Source organism: Silene latifolia, chromosome Y (genome assembly GCF_048544455.1).
Source record: "Silene latifolia isolate original U9 population chromosome Y, ASM4854445v1, whole genome shotgun sequence".
Lineage (NCBI taxonomy): Eukaryota > Viridiplantae > Streptophyta > Magnoliopsida > Caryophyllales > Caryophyllaceae > Silene > Silene latifolia.
In genome coordinates this window covers 429947854-429963427 of record NC_133538.1, presented here as the reverse complement: position 1 = coordinate 429963427, position 15574 = coordinate 429947854, and the positions used below count along the sequence as shown (strand labels likewise).

General features: G+C 41.3%; 1 protein-coding gene across 1 annotated transcript; it reads left to right on the top strand.

Moving 5' to 3' along the window:
• The first annotated feature begins 11364 nt into the window (after positions 1-11364).
• On the top strand, positions 11365-13715 carry LOC141632548 (uncharacterized). The gene is made up of 4 exons (XM_074445089.1): positions 11365-11904; positions 12037-12336; positions 12976-13193; positions 13382-13715. Exons 1-4 carry the CDS (start codon positions 11365-11367, stop codon positions 13713-13715), a joined length of 1392 nt encoding a protein of 463 aa, XP_074301190.1.
• Positions 13716-15574: the final 1859 nt, after the last annotated feature.

Here is a 15574-nt window from a genome sequence, read left to right as displayed (position 1 = left end):
AAGCGTTTGGTGATCCGAATCACCGGATGTTGGATGGCAAAGGTATAACATTGCTTTTGATGGGTAAAATCCCTCCCGGAAATAGCCTTCCAAAGTAGGTCCATATCAAAATCGGCAGGTTTATCGGTATAGTCGGTCGGCACAACAAGACCGAAAATGTGAACAAATTGATCAAGTGTAAGGCTATAGTCTAGGTTGCACAACCTAAACTCCATGCTCACATTGGTTCGAGTGTTCGTGACAATACGAAGGCTACTCAAAAATTCCAGGGTGAGACTAAGGTACGTCTCCTCATGGGCATGGAAAAATTTTCCAATCCCTAAGCCATCAAAGAACATCTCGGTGTGGTACCTTATCCCAAGGATCTCCAACACCTTAGTATCGATAAATGGAGTGGGTTCATAGTTCTTACCTAGAAACTCGACAAGCTTCTTGCGGTGTGCATCGAAGGTGAAAAGTACCTCTTGGACGTACTCAAGTGGCTGTATTCCTCCTTTCATGATGGGGGTGGAAGTTCCTTGGCGGCATTACTTCTTATGGGGTTGAAGAGGATGAACTCTTGCGTTTCCTACCGGCGGATTCAACAAATTTCTTAGCCTTGCCCTTGAGATTCATCATCTTAAACTTGGAGAAATGGGGTTTTTGTTGGCTTTTGATGTGAGGGGAGTGTTTTTGTGGATGAAGGTGAGTGATTTAAGGTTAGATAAGGTGAAGAAATGAGGGAGAAAAGGGGTGTTTTTATAGAAAAGGGGGAAGACGAGCGGACACGGGTGGGGCCTGGGCGGATAGTCGGACAAAAACACCAGAATCCGATCGTCTTCTCTGCGGGACGAGCGTCTTGCTTCAGCAGAATCCGAGCGTCTTACGGAAAATCCGCTCGGATTTCGTGACAGGAACTTTGCATTTTCTGAAGTAGGCTAAAGACGAGCGTCTTCTTTTAGGACGAGCGTCTTTTGCCCAATCCGCTCGGATTATGTGACAGCACTGAACAGTAATCTGATGAGGGCCTTGGACGAGCGTCCGACCCTCGGAACGAGCGTTTTTCGCTTCTTTTCTTCCTTTTCTTTCTTTTCTTTGCACAATCATACCCTTTCACCAATTTGTTGTTCCTCCTTACCTTTTTCTGAAATTTTGCTCAATAGAAATGTAAGAAAACTCTCTCTCTCTCACTACTCTCATACAAGAAAGTAAATAAAAATGCAAAAATATACAATATTATACAAAGTGAGATTTCAAGAAATATCTTACAAATGGTGGTTTGAGATTGAACTCCACCAAACTAGTTTAAATTGTAGAAATTCTTGTCCATAGAGCTCAAGGCTCTCAATAGAAGATCAAAAGCTTGTGAACAAGCTCCAAATAAGCATAAGTAAGGGTTGCTCCATTTGAACATGAAATTTGGCCAAGGATGTAATACTCCGTATTTATAGTCTTAGGGGTACTCTATAGAGTAGCCCTTACTCTGTCGAGTAAGGGTAAGTGTCGCAGCAAAATAGTTTCTGATCTGTTGGGCACTCGATCGAGTAGCTCGGGCACTCGATCGAGTAGGGGGGTACTCGATCGAGTACCTTAGGTACTCGATCGAGCGCCCGGTTTTACGGGGGAGTTTTCGCGGGTTTTGTTAATTATGCGATTAGGGTATTTAAACCAATTCGTCTTTGTTTTAAAACACTTTTACCAAAACCTAAAACCTGTTTAAGAAAGAAAGCAGCAGTTCTTCTTCCTAATCGCATCCTTAACGATTCCCGGAGTTCAGACGGTCGATTCTCGTTGTTTTTAGTATTGTTGGATTCCTTGCGTCGAGGGTAAGCTTCTAGCATAATTTTTATAATGTTTTACTAGTTTTGGTCAAACCCTAATTTAGGGTTTGGGGATTTTATGAGTAGGAATTGAATGGTAGTCTATATGTGTTATGTATGATAGGAGGAGAATTCGTAGAGGAGCCGTTTTGAGACAGCTGTTTAGATCGTCTGCGTGTTTGCTTTCCAGGTAGGATTTCCTACTCAGTATTAGTCCCATAATGGGATATTGGTGATGTGCTGTAATTAGCTGATTGATGTGATGATGGTAATTGTGTTTGTGTTTGTGGTTGTGTTCGTTGATGGCTCTCGAGATGCGTTCTCTACCTGAGTGGGGTCACTTGCGGGAGTGATCTCACGCCCTAGTTTCGCCTTCGTGGAACCCGCCACGAAGGGATGTGCACATTAATGATATGGGGTTATCGCTCGTACGATGAGCGGGGCTTAGGTGGGAACGGCAGCTGCGGTCCCCATCGGGCAGGATCGGTCCAAAGTGGACGATCGTGATTGAGACGGTTGGTTGGTTGGTGTGCGTGTGTGTGTGGCGTTTGTTTGTCTATTTGTCTTACTGTTGTTATGTATATTGATTGTGTGATTAGTACTGACCCCGGTGTTGTTTTGTAAAACCTGCGGGGATCCATTCGGGGATGGTGAGCAGATATTGAGCAGGTGTAGAGATGGTACTGGATAGCTGGGGATGGCCACGACATGACGATAGAGTCTTCCGCTGTAGTTTAGCTTTTATTTACATTTCAGTTGAGAACAGACAGTTTGAATAATGTATTGCACTTTTAGTTTGGTTTCGAGGATTGTAACTTTTCATTAAAGCACTTATAATAAATGTTGTTTCTATTTTGTCTATTTGATTATCATACCTCGGGCAACCGAGATGGTGACGTCTCCATACCTGAGTGGTCCTGGTAAGGCACTTGGAGTATGGGGGTGTTACAAAGGAAGCTTGTCATATGTTCTTTGTTTTGCCTTATCCTCGACACTAGAGCTTTCCCAATGCTTCAAACCAATAAGCCCCTGATTCTCGTCAATACTAGGTATGAAGTATGGTTTATTTTCATCCGTAGACTTCCACTCACCAACTTCCTCTTCAATTTTGGTGATAATGATAGCATTTTGATTATTCAATCCTTCAACAGTGGAAGGAGAATTCTCATGGCTTTGATGATCAAGTTCCTTAGAATTTGTCATTGTGGGTGCCAAATTTCCATAAGTAGCTGCACGTGCAAGTTTCTCTTTGAGCTTTTCCACCAAGTAGCTCTTGTATGATGCTTTGACCTTTTGGAGAAGGTCCACCATATCTTCTTCAACAATCATTGGCTCCATGGTAGGTGTCAAGTAGTCTTCATGGGAGATAGGGAAAGGACATTCACCTTCATGATAGGATATCTCAAATGTCTCAAGGATAGGTTCCTCAAGCAAGGTAATATTACAAGTCTATCCCTTAGGGTCGTCATCATCTTTGCTATCTTCATATGAATCATGAATGGAGGCTTCATTCTTCTACATTAATTCTTCCTCCAACATCTCAATGTTCACATCAAAAGACACACCCTCGTACTCACAAAGGTTAAGAGTATTTGGCTTACTCAATCTCAAATCTTCCTCATCAAACACAACACTTTCATACTCACAAGAGCTCAAGGAGATTGTCTCTTCCCATTTTTCATTTTCCTTGTCAAAAGTTACTACTTCAAATTCACATTCATGATCAATGTCCAAAGAATGGTGGGGAGTGGTTGTTTGGGATTCTTTCAATTGGGCGATTTGAATTTCCAACTCCTCACCTTGGGTAACAATGTCTTGAAGAACATTGTCCCCTTTTTGTCTCTCTTCTAGCATTTGTTTGAAGAAGTTTTGTTGATCTCCCATCATTTGGAGAATCATATTTTGAATGGGTTCATTTTCTTGTTGTGCATAAGTGTGAAAGTGGTTGTATTGTGGCAATTGAAAGTTATTATGAAGTGGGTATTGAGTGGGTGGTTGTTGTGGACATCGAGTATAGTGATTTTGGTGGGAAAAATTGGGTAGTGGTTAGGATTTTCATTATACAAATAGTAAGGTAGGTTTGTGTTGACTTGCTCCTCAAACTCCCCATACCCATAGTCATACTCAAAAGATCCACCACATACTCCATATGTCAAGTCTTGAGTCATCATAGCTAAGACAAGGAAACAACTACAAGCATGGAAACTACACAAAAACGGTAAGAACAATCCTTGAGGAACAAGTACCTCAAGGTGAAAGCAAAATCAAAATAGACAAACAAGTAAGAAATTAAACACATAGCTCCATCCCCAGCAACGGCGCCATTTTGATCAGGACAAGAGTTGGTTGTCACACATCCAATCAAACACATTTATAATACTCAACAAACAACTAGTTAGCGATAAGTCGAGGTCGATCCATGGGACGGTGTGCTTTGGGTTCTAAGTCTATCTATCTCAATTTATGCTAGTGTCACAATTTGTTTGGGTTTGTAGTTGTGTTCTAAATAATGAAAGTACCAAAGTAAAGCAAACAATGAACTAAGAAATGTAAACAAATGACTTAAAAGCACTAGGATGTCATGGGGTCATAGGGGATTCATGGTGTTGATCATACAAACATGTTTATAAAGTTGAAAGCAATTAATGTTGTAAACGAACCGAGTTGGTTTATGTCTTACGGTTCATAGGAAGAGTTGGGTCCCGGAGCCGAATCGATTAGATTGTACAACACCTACAAGTCGACTTACTTCCCTCCTATTCAACTTCTATGCATGGTCTAACAAGACTCGAGTTGGTTTATATCTTACAAGTCAAGTTGAGTAGATACGAGATGGTTGTAAATACAAGGATTCATAGGCTTAGCATTTCATCAAACATAACATGTGCATAAAGTTGACATTACAACAAACAAGCAATTTAATTATGAAAACATATTAGATTAAGCATGAATCATTCCCCATGTTTATTTCCCCTAATTACCCATTAATCCTAGCTAAGTAGCTACTCACTCATGATCGAGTTTAACATATTAATAAGGTTGTCAATCATACAAACAAAGCCAAACATGATGAACAAGTAAGAAAGATTAACAATAATTAAAACAAGGATTAAGAGAATTATACCTATGGAGATTCCAAAATAATAATGCAAAGAATAATAGAAGAACTTGATGATTGATGGAAGGTTGTCAATCTCCCAATAAACCCAATACTCTTCAATTACCCAAAAGTAACAAACTTGAACAATAATTAAGGTGAGATTAATGTGAATTTTGTGGAAAGATTAAAGAGTAATCTATTCTAATCTATTCCTAATCTAATCTAAGAGGAATTTCTAATGTGGAGGCTCTCTACTCTAAAAACTTGATAGCTTGATTATTTACAAGTGGGGTATATATAGTAGAGCTTCATTAGGGTAACTAAGGCTAAATTAGTAATTACATTTTTGAGTTTTAAGCAGGGAAATGCAAGTCTTTTCGGAGAGATGAGCATCTCGGCTGAAGACGCCGCAATCCGTTCGTCCAGGAGGGGAATCCGCTCGGATTCTTGCAGGGGTGGATGAGCGTCCAAGCCTCGAAGACGCTCGGATTATGTTTCTTGGACGGGCGTTTTGTCTCTTTGGCTGCTCGGATTCTGCTTCAGAATCCTTCTCTTTTCTTTCTTCTTATTCTTGTAGGATTAGTCTTTAGTTCTCGCCGCCTCTTCATACTAGTCCATCAAATGTCGTCAATAAGCTTCTAAATATGCATGAGAGACGGGAATTTCCGCCTAATTGTCTTCTTTCCTACAAAACATACGAAATGCACTAGGAAAGAAAAATAGAAAGCATTTGACGGATAAAATGGCCATAAAATGTTATAATAGTATGCAAAATAGGCTCAATTAGGGGACTAAATGCGTGCAAATATGAGTCACATCAGCGTGTCAAGCGTGAGTCGTGTGTCCATGTTTAGCAATTGTATTTAGATCGAGTTGTATCTTTAATTCAATTATTTGCAAATCGAGTCGACGAGAATCGTCTTGGTTGTAATTGCTTAGCTCCCCAATGGCTCCCCCACTCCCATCTAAGCCATGTTTGTGAATGCTTGTTAGTATAGCTCAAATCAATCTCACATGCTAAATCACTTGGGCAAAGTAGATTAGATGCATTAAACAATCAGAAACAAAGCTCACATGTTAGGATCAAAATGGTGTTTTGCACTCTCATACAACAATCGTAGGCTTGTCCAATTAGCCATCCTAGTCCCAAGTAAAGGCCGTTATTGCAACGGGCGGGGGTGGGTGTTTTATTAACGAACTTCCCACCACATACTTTCAACAACGAACTCAAATCTCATTTTTCAAAATGGTTCCCAAATTTTGTTAAATTTGGTGGCGACTCCAAAATGATTTTCAACCTTTGGATTACGATCAAATCCCCACATCCACATTTTGGCGACTCCGCTGGGGAGTTGTAACTTGAAAAGGAAAATGATGTCTAATAGGACTAACACTATGATTCATTTTGCATACATGCATTACCCATTTGAGACTTTAGGAGGACCACCTCACCCATTGGGTCGATTTCAATGGTTAGGAGGTGATGTCCACTATGCTGATTTAAATATCAAGATGGTATCGTCGAGATCTTTAAGTAGTTGCTCTTACCATATTGCACACTTCTGCTTATGAGAAGCTTGACTTTCTTTGATAAGGTGGATCATTGGCATAGACCCAATTGGAGAACCGACCGAGACTTACAAGAGTCTAGGTTCATGCACGATTAATATGTGAATGCTTATGTGCTATGTGATCATCCTCCATGCTTTTTTCAAAAATTTCAAGCTGTATTGTCAAAACCTTTTTTTTTTTGAAAAATCGTCTTCAAATCAAGCATGTTTTCAAACTCATAATGCTGCCGAAATAGATGTAGGTTTTTTCGACCAAGATGAGCCTTTTATCGCCGGCATACTTCCCATTTAATATCACATTTTCAAATCATCCATTTTCAAATCAATTCCGAAATGATTTCTCACCTTTCCCGAGCATAGAATATGTTTCCAGTCAATTCTAGTCATGTTAAGGGTTCAAGTGAACCGCGTTAAGTACACAACCCTAGTGGGCCGCCCAAGCCATCTCTTGGGTCCAAGTCAAGCGTGCCGACCATTTTGGTCAAAGTCAAACCACGGAACGTCCATCCTAGGCCACCTAGGACGTTTTCCATGAGCCCATGAACCACATTTGGTTCAGTCATGGGTTAGTCACACCAGGTCAATATCAATTCCAAGTCAAGAAGTTAGTTGAGTCGAGTCATAGCCCTTGTTAGGTCAAGACCCCTCTCCCATGTGACCCTTTACAAGTGAGCCACTTAGCTCATTTTCTGGGTCTAGTTCTGTCTTTGAGTCAAGTTTGAGTCAAAGGTCAAGTCTGTGAGTCAAGTCCTTATTTGTGCAGGGGATTTTGATTCAAGTATTGATTGGTTCAGGGTTTTCTTATAGAAAGGCTGCCTCAAACCCACAGAAAAGTAATGGAAGTCGCCGTCACTAAGCTGAGTGAAACTGTGGATTTGATGATATCTCGATTGCATGCTATTGCAGAAAACATGAATGGGGAAAAAGCTATAACTGCCCCATCGGAAATATCTAAACTTGGGAAACGAATCGAGCTCATGCAAAGACGACTGAAACTCTCGGAAAATATCCACTATGACCGTCCGGCCCAGGACCGCCATCGGTCCAAAAATCTTTTTGTAGGAAAAGTACTTGTGAGTTGCCCAGAGTACCTTCTAGGCCCGAAAAACGAAGTTCGATTAGGGGATTTCGGTATCGACTGCACACCATACATTCTCCACAGTGGGAATGAAGTCCATGGAATTTGGGACGATAATGAAGATTATATTTACCTTACCAAAGGAGCAATCGTCCCATGAACCCTAGATGAAATCTTGAAGCTAAGGAAAGATGTCCTTGAGTCTAATCATTTGACTCGATCTGGGCGCCCCTACCGAGTTGAGAAGTCATGCCATACTTCTATCGCCAAGGAAGATAAGGGATCCTCAAAAGAATCTACTTTAGTCGAGGCACTTAGTGAAGGGCCGACCTCAGAGGCTTCCCTCATTAAGCAGCTCCAAAAGACTAAGGCCGATGTCTCCATTTGGCAACTAATCTTAAGCACATTTGAACACTGTCAAGCGTTGCTGCAAGCACTAATGAACATGACCGTATCCCCAAGTACTACTTCAGATAATATGGTCTCCTACGTCACCCAAAGTCAACCACGGCTCACTAATGTCGTGACCTTTTTAGATGAAGACTTACCTCCATTTGGGCCAAAGCATTGTTTGGCCATGTATATTGTAGTGGTGTGCCTTCAAAAACACATCTGAATGACCCTTGTCGACAACGGGTTAGCTGTCAATGTCCTACCATTAAGAACTGCCCACGTGTTGGGCCTGGACAAGAATGATTTCACCTCGACTACCCAAATAGTTCGGGCATTCGATGGGACGATCCGTCGGGTATCTGGAATCATCGACTTAGTAATTCAAACAAGACCCATTTAAAGGAAGGCGGGTTTCCAAATTATCGATGTAGCCTCATCATTCAATCTGTGATGTGACTCCTATTTACGCACATTTAGTCCCCTAAATAGACTAGTTCCTATGCCTTTTAGTGTGCATTAGGGTTGTTTCTTATCTTTAGCCTCCTTCTACTCATATTCTATGAGGTTTGGTGTCCTTTGTAGGAGAAGAGTATTAACCTTGCCTAAATAGAGTAAAGCGGAGCTAATCTGATGATATCCAATTACCAAGCATCAAAGAGGAGATTAATACCATAAAACAAGTAATTGGGCAATGACAAAGGATCCCCACAACCCATGAAGGATCCCCACGGATTGGAAGGGAGCCATTACAAGAGGAAATTTCTTGGAACCAAACCAAGAATTACGTGTTTGGCTCTGAAAATATGCTAGATTAAACGGCGTCGAAAAATCAAGTGGTCTAGGCTTTTGAATCACTCAAATAGGAGTCCGGATGAGGAAATGACGTCCGTTTTACAATCTGAGCTCAAATACTTAACCTGAGCAGAAAGTCTCCCGACCTGAGCAGAGAGTCGCCCGACCTAAGACCCAGGACGCCCGATCCCTCAACAATCTTCACGGATCTTGAGGCAGTCAAAGATGAAGAAACCATGCCGGCTCACGATCCGGGCGTCTTATGTCCAGTCTGAGCGTCTTAGTGACCAATCCGAGCGTCCCGAGCATAAACTAATTCGATTCCACTACAACAATAATTTGCTTGCAACTATGTAAATATGTTTGTATGATCACCACCATGAATCCCCAATGAACCCATGGTTCCCTAGTATTGTTTATCTCTTGATCACACCCTTGTTTTTATTGCTTTCATTAGTTTAGAATTATCAACTCAAACTAAATCGTGACAATTTAGTGCAACTATAATTAGATTGAACAATTTGAGTACCCCCCGTCCTTTGGGTTCGACCCCGACTTGCTTTCTATGCTAGTAGTTGGGTATAAATGTGTTTGAGAGCGTACAACGACACGTTCATCAATCTGTTATTGGGAAGGCTATGTATCCATGCAGTTAGGGCTGTGTCCTCCGCCCTCCACCAAAAGATCTATATCCCTTTCAAAGATGGAACCATCACCATTGACGCTACACCCATTTTGGTGGCCGGAGGGGATGTCACCTCCGAAGTAGGTCTTGAAATCACTAATGATACTTGTGGTTTTGAAGTCATAAGTATGATCGAACCTAACCCCGAGTTAGGAAACATAGATCTATAAACGGGAAGTCATGTTTGTGAGACAATTCTCAAGACGGGAAAGTACTTTGGTTTTTCTATGTACCCCCGAAGGGAGGAAACGTTTGTGCTAAAACCGGAAGTCCCAAAAGGAACAACATTTGGGCTTGGATATGAGCCCATTGAAAAAGATCTTTTGACAAAGAAGAAGAAGTCGGTCGAAGGCCGAGAAATCGAGATGGAGCCATACCTATTGACGCTAAATGGGTATTTCGAAAGAGCCGGAGAAGATGAATCATGTTTGGACTTTCCCGAACCCATTTACGATTGGAAGAAAAAAGGATGGTTCCTGGAATTGAAATATTCTAAGAATGTTACTACATCCCTGAAGACATACTAGCCGTAGTACCAGAAAAGAACCATTCGACGCCTATCGAAGATGGGAGGGCATTGGGGCTCCTTTTCAGAGAAGAAAGAAAGAGGGTAACACCAAGCGAAGACTTGTTTAACATGATCCTTCGAAGTGACAGGTTTGATCCATCTACCCTCATCACTGATGTAGATCCTAAAAGGACTATTTCTAGATGGCGGAAAACTTATAAATGGACCGACAATAGAGGATTCCTCTTTAAGTTGACTACGGGAGAAAGAAAAATGTTCAAGCTGGATAATGATTCCGAGTCTGAGTCCGAGTCTGATAAAAGTCCTAAGTTTGAGTATAAGGAGTCAGGTGTCGAAGCCACCCCTCCCAAGTTTTCCTTTTAATGCACCCCTTTCTAATTCTGGTATCCCGGGGCCTATCTCGGCTGTTGTCTCGCCGCTGACCTCCAATCAGTTGGCTCAAATGTTAGCGCATTTCGCGCAGTTTCAAATCAATAATAATAAGATGAACCAATTTGCTTACGACTTGTTTTATTTACATTGCAAATCAATTTTTGAAAATAATTGTTTTAGTAGTGACATTGAGAATGAGGCCGAAGGTAAACAGATTGAAGAAGAAGAAGAACAAGAGGGGGTAGAACCACCTCCACAATTGATTAGAGGGTTAGAAGAATATGACCAAAAAAACTCGGTGATTGATGATACCAAAACTATCAATGTGGCACGACAGGAGCTTAAGATAGGAACTACTTTAGATCCTGTAGAGATACAAGGGTTCATTGACCTTCTGATTGAATTCAAAGATTTTTTCGCATGGTCTTACAAAGACATGCCGGGAATTGATAGGGAAATTGCATAGCACAGGATCCCGATCAAACCAGGGTACAAACCAGTAAAGCAGAAGCTACGCACAATGCGTTCGGAGTGGTCTTTAAAGGTTAAAGAAGAAATTGATAAATAGCTCAAAGCCGGGTTCAGCAAGGTGTTAGAATATTCGGATTGGGTCGCCAATGTAGTGCCAGTACCGAAAAAAGATGGTAAAATTCGCGTGTGCGTGGACTTTCGGGACTTGAACAAAGCTAGTCCGAAGGACGACTTTCCGTTACCTGACATCGATATCTTGGTTAATAGTTGCGCAAATCGTGGATTACTATCTTTCATGGATAGATATGCCGGTTACAATCAGATTAAGATGGCCAAGAAAGACATGAATAAGACAACATTTACGTCACAAATGGGAACCTATTGTTACACGGTAATGCCTTTCGGTTTGATAAATGTCGGGGCAACGTACCAGAGAACAGCAACGACGTTGCCACCCGATATGATACACAAAGAAGTTGAATTTTAAGTCGATGACATGATAGTCAAGTCAAAGGAACGTAGTGGTCATATTGAGGCGCTATAAAAATTCTTTCAAAGATTGCGAAAGTACAACATGAGACTGAATCCGCAGAAGTGTGCTTTCGGGGTCACCTCTGGTAAACTGTTGGGTCATATCATTAGCCACCATGGCAACAAAGTAGACCCATCAAAGATAAAATCAATTATGGAAATGCCCCATCCAGAGACTCAAAAAGAAATTCGATGTATCCTGGGAAGAGTTCAATATATAAGCCGTTTCGTCGCGAAGTTGACGATGATTTATGAACCAATCTTCAAGAAACTGAAGGTCGGAGAACATGTTATGTGGGATGACCAGTGTCAGGACGTGTTCGATAAAATAAAGGAAGTGTTGTCTTCTCCACCAGTTTTAAGCGCACTAGTAGCCTGGTTGCCATTATCACTGTATCTAACTATTACGGATACAGCAATGGGGGCTATGTTAGCCCAAACAGTTGGCAAAGACGAAAGAGCTATTTACTACATCAGTAAAAATTACTTAGACTATGAAGTAAAGTATACACCTCTTGAAAAGACGTGTTTGGCCTTAGTCTGGGCAAGGAAGAAATTAAGACATTACATGCTTAGCTACAGTGTAAGTGTCTACTCCAAAATGGATATGATCAAGTACTTGTTTGAAAAACCTGTGCTAAATGGAATACTGTCGAGATGGACCCTCATGTTATCAGAGTTCGATCTCAAATATGTACCTTTGAAAGTGATCAAGGGAAGGGCGGTTGCCGATTTCCTCGCCGACTATCCAATTGAAGAAACAGAAGTCGTCGACACTTGGTCATTTCCCGACGAAGACGTGGTACACATCGAGAATGTCATATGGGATTTGTATTTCGATGGAGCATCAAACTATATGATATATGGAGTGGGCATTCTCCTTATATCGCCAACAGGTGAAAACGTGCCCGTGTCCATCAAACTGGATTTCAATGTCACAAACAACGCCGCTGTATATAAAGCATCTTTGCTTGGTTTACGCAGTGCTCTAGACTTGGGTGTGAATAATTTGTTGGTACATGGAGACTCGTCCCTTGTGATCAATCAAGTGGGTGGGTAATGGAAAATAAAGAGCTAAAGTTTGGCCCCATATCAAACCAGGATCGGAGAAGTGGAAAATTAATTCGAGGATATTCGATATGTTCACCTCCCGAGAGAAGAAAATCAGTTTGCAGATGCGTTGTCCAAGCTAGCCGCCTTGATCAACATTCCTGAACACGCAGACAGTATGCCAATATGTGTCGAACGAAGATCATCACCTACCTATGTGAACGCAATCGATGATGCCCAGGAAGGTGAAACTGAACCCTGGTATGCAGTCATTTTGAAATTCAAGGAAATAGGAGACTATCCTCCCGACCTTGACACGCATGGGAAGCTCGCTCTGCGAATGTTATCTGCCCAAGTCATTAAGACCGATGACGGGCAATTGTATAAGAAGACAGCTCAAGGTGTTTTGTTGTGATGCATCGATAAACCGACAACCAAAAATGTTATGGAGGAAGTCCATGACGGTGAATGCGGGCTACACATAAATGCCCATATGTTAGTCCGTAAGATCATAAGGTTTGGTTATTACTGGACAACGATGGAAACGGATTGTTGCAAGTATGTCAGGCACTGTCACAATTATTAGATATTTGCAAATGTGCAGCATATGACACCTTCTATGTTATACACCATGATGTCACCATGGCATTTTCAACCTGGGGAATCGACATCATTGGAAAAAGTAAACCCATCAGGAACTGGAGGCCATTGTTTCATCCTTGTTGCAATTGACTACTTCACGAAGTGGGTAGAAGCTAAGTCTTATAAAGTGCTAAAAGCGAAGCAAGTAGCACAGTTCATTCAAAATGACATCATTTTCCGGTACGGAGTACCACATGAGTTCATCAGAGACCACGAACTCATTTCCAAGCTGAGATCGCGGTTATATTTGAAAAGTATAGAATCAAACATCACAAGTCATCACCATACCGAACACAGACGAATGGTGCGGTAGAGGCTGTTAATAAAACAGTTACAGTCATTTTGATGAAGATGTCTGACAACTATAGGGATTGGCCGGAGAAGATACCCTTCGCATTATGGGGGTATAGAACTTCAATTAGAACAACCACGGGTGCAACCTCATATTACTTGGTATATGGAATGGAAGCGGTTCAACCAGTTGAGCTGGAAGTACTATCCCTAAGAATCCTGCTAGAAAGCCTGGTTCCTGAAGCAGATTGGGTTCAAGAAATATATGATTCACTAGTCATGCTCGATGAGCAGCGTTTGAATGCATTATACCACGTTCAACTCTACCAGAAAAGGATAGAGAGAGCTTTCAACAAAAAGGTGAAACCAAGGGGAATTAGTGAGGGTAATCTGGTTCTCAAGTCATTCTGAGCTTTGTTACCTATTGACCTAAGGGGTAAGTTTGAACCAAACTGGGCTGGCCCTTATTTGGTAAAGAAGATTTTGTCAGGAGGCGTTGTTCGGTTAACAGATTTGGATGGGAATGACTTCACGAATCCTAAGAATTTGGACCAGCTGAAGAAATACTATCCTTGATGACCTCATTCTCAAATGTTATGAAATAATTTTTGAATTGCAAATGTTTTTAGAATAAGTTGCAAGTTGTTTGTCAACACGGCATGAAATATTTTATGTGAGAACTACGAACTCGGTTTGATTATGTTGCAAAGCAGATACGTAGGCAACTCTTATTTAAGAGTACAACCGAAACATGTAAAACAAAAAATGAAATTTTTGATGTAGGAACTGGGGATTTCTAATAAATAATAAGTTTTTATTTATTCTATGTTCCGGGCGAAGCCCTTTACAATATTTTATTCCGGGCGAAGCCCATAACACACAACTAAAAAGGAAAGCACACAAACAGTAATAGTAATGTCGAAGACTACTCTTTGCTACCCTTAGCCGGGCTGCACACCCCATCACAACGAGTTGAAGTCTCACCCATCATCACTCGGGCTCTTTTCTTCAGAGGAATCATCAATTCTTCACGAGGGCTCAGTCTGTCTTTCACACTAGATTGAGGACCAAGTCTTTCTGCAAGTGTCAACCCACTTTGATTCCTCGGACCTAACCTCTTCCACACATCTGAAACCAAAGAGTACGTCCTAGGTGTCGAGTCATTCTCTGTTTTGGGCCTAGATGAAATCGGGGTCATCCGAGTAAAGAATTCTCGGTTCTTCTCCCCTTCCTTATGGTTTTTGTAGTCAACAACTTCATCCTTGTAAAGTTCCCTTCGGGCCTTGAAACAAGGCTCAATTGTCCACCGCAAGTAAGAGGGTGACACCCAGGTAGAAGCAAATGGCTCAGAAATAAGCCAAATGGTCCTCCGAGTCCAAGACTTCAACCATGCATTGCACCTCACGAGAGTCACTTCCTTGACTTGGCCGCGAACAGGCTCAGTGACGGGAATCCATTGCTGACGACCAACCTGTCGAAGAACACGGTCCGGATATATATGGGTGGACCACTCTAAGCCCAAAAGAGTGAGATGTCTGGTTCTATCAGTTTCAGATAAACCAGTAACTGCAATAAGTTGGAGCCAAGGTAAGGCCCATCTAACGTGTAACCCAGCATTGGCATAAAGCCGCTGTCGTCAGAAAGGCTCCTTCTTCCCAGTAGCAAACTGGCGGTTACAAGAAGTGAAGCTTCTCACCTCATATGTACCCGTAACCTTCGGTGGATCAACCAACTCGAGTCGCTCACATAGTCAGATCTGTGAAAAAGGGCCTAGAAAACGAATTAGACTATAGGAAATGATGTCAAACCCACTAAAAAGAAAGGATGTGGGCAAGAAAAAAGAAGAAGAAAAAAAAGAAAACGAAAAAAAAACAAAAACAAAAACAAAAAAAAAAACGAAAAAAAAAAGAAAAAACAAAACAAACAAAACAAAAAAAACAAAAAAAAAAAGATAACGAAAAAAAAAGATAACGAAAAAAAAAGAAAAAAAAAAGAGAAAAAAACGCTGCAATAAAAAAAGAAAACAACGAAAACACATACCTGTAGAAGACGGGTTCATCCAGTGTAAGCAAGGTTTAGGTTGGCCTTCCGAGCATCTAACCCAGCGATAATTTCAGCAACAATGAGCCAAGCTGGGCTCCTACGTTGCTCCATCTGTTCAACAATTCGGATGAACTTTTCTTTACCATAACAAGTTGGTACCTCAATATGCCCTTCAAAAGCATAAAGATGAAGCATAATCAATCCAAAAACCTTACAACGAAACGCCG

What these genes read in the sequence shown, in the direction of transcription:
- LOC141632548 (XM_074445089.1), top strand. Translation starts at nt 11,365, where the DNA reads ATGAGACTGAATCCGCAGAAGTGTGCTTTCGGGGTCACCTCTGGTAAA. An exon ending in TGGGTGTGAATAATTTGTTG is followed by an intron (nt 12,337 to 12,975) that starts GTACATGGAGAC and finishes GCAAATGTGCAG; the next exon opens with CATATGACACCTTCTATGTT. An exon ending in CAAAATGACATCATTTTCCG is followed by an intron (nt 13,194 to 13,381) that starts GTACGGAGTACC and finishes TGACAACTATAG; the next exon opens with GGATTGGCCGGAGAAGATAC.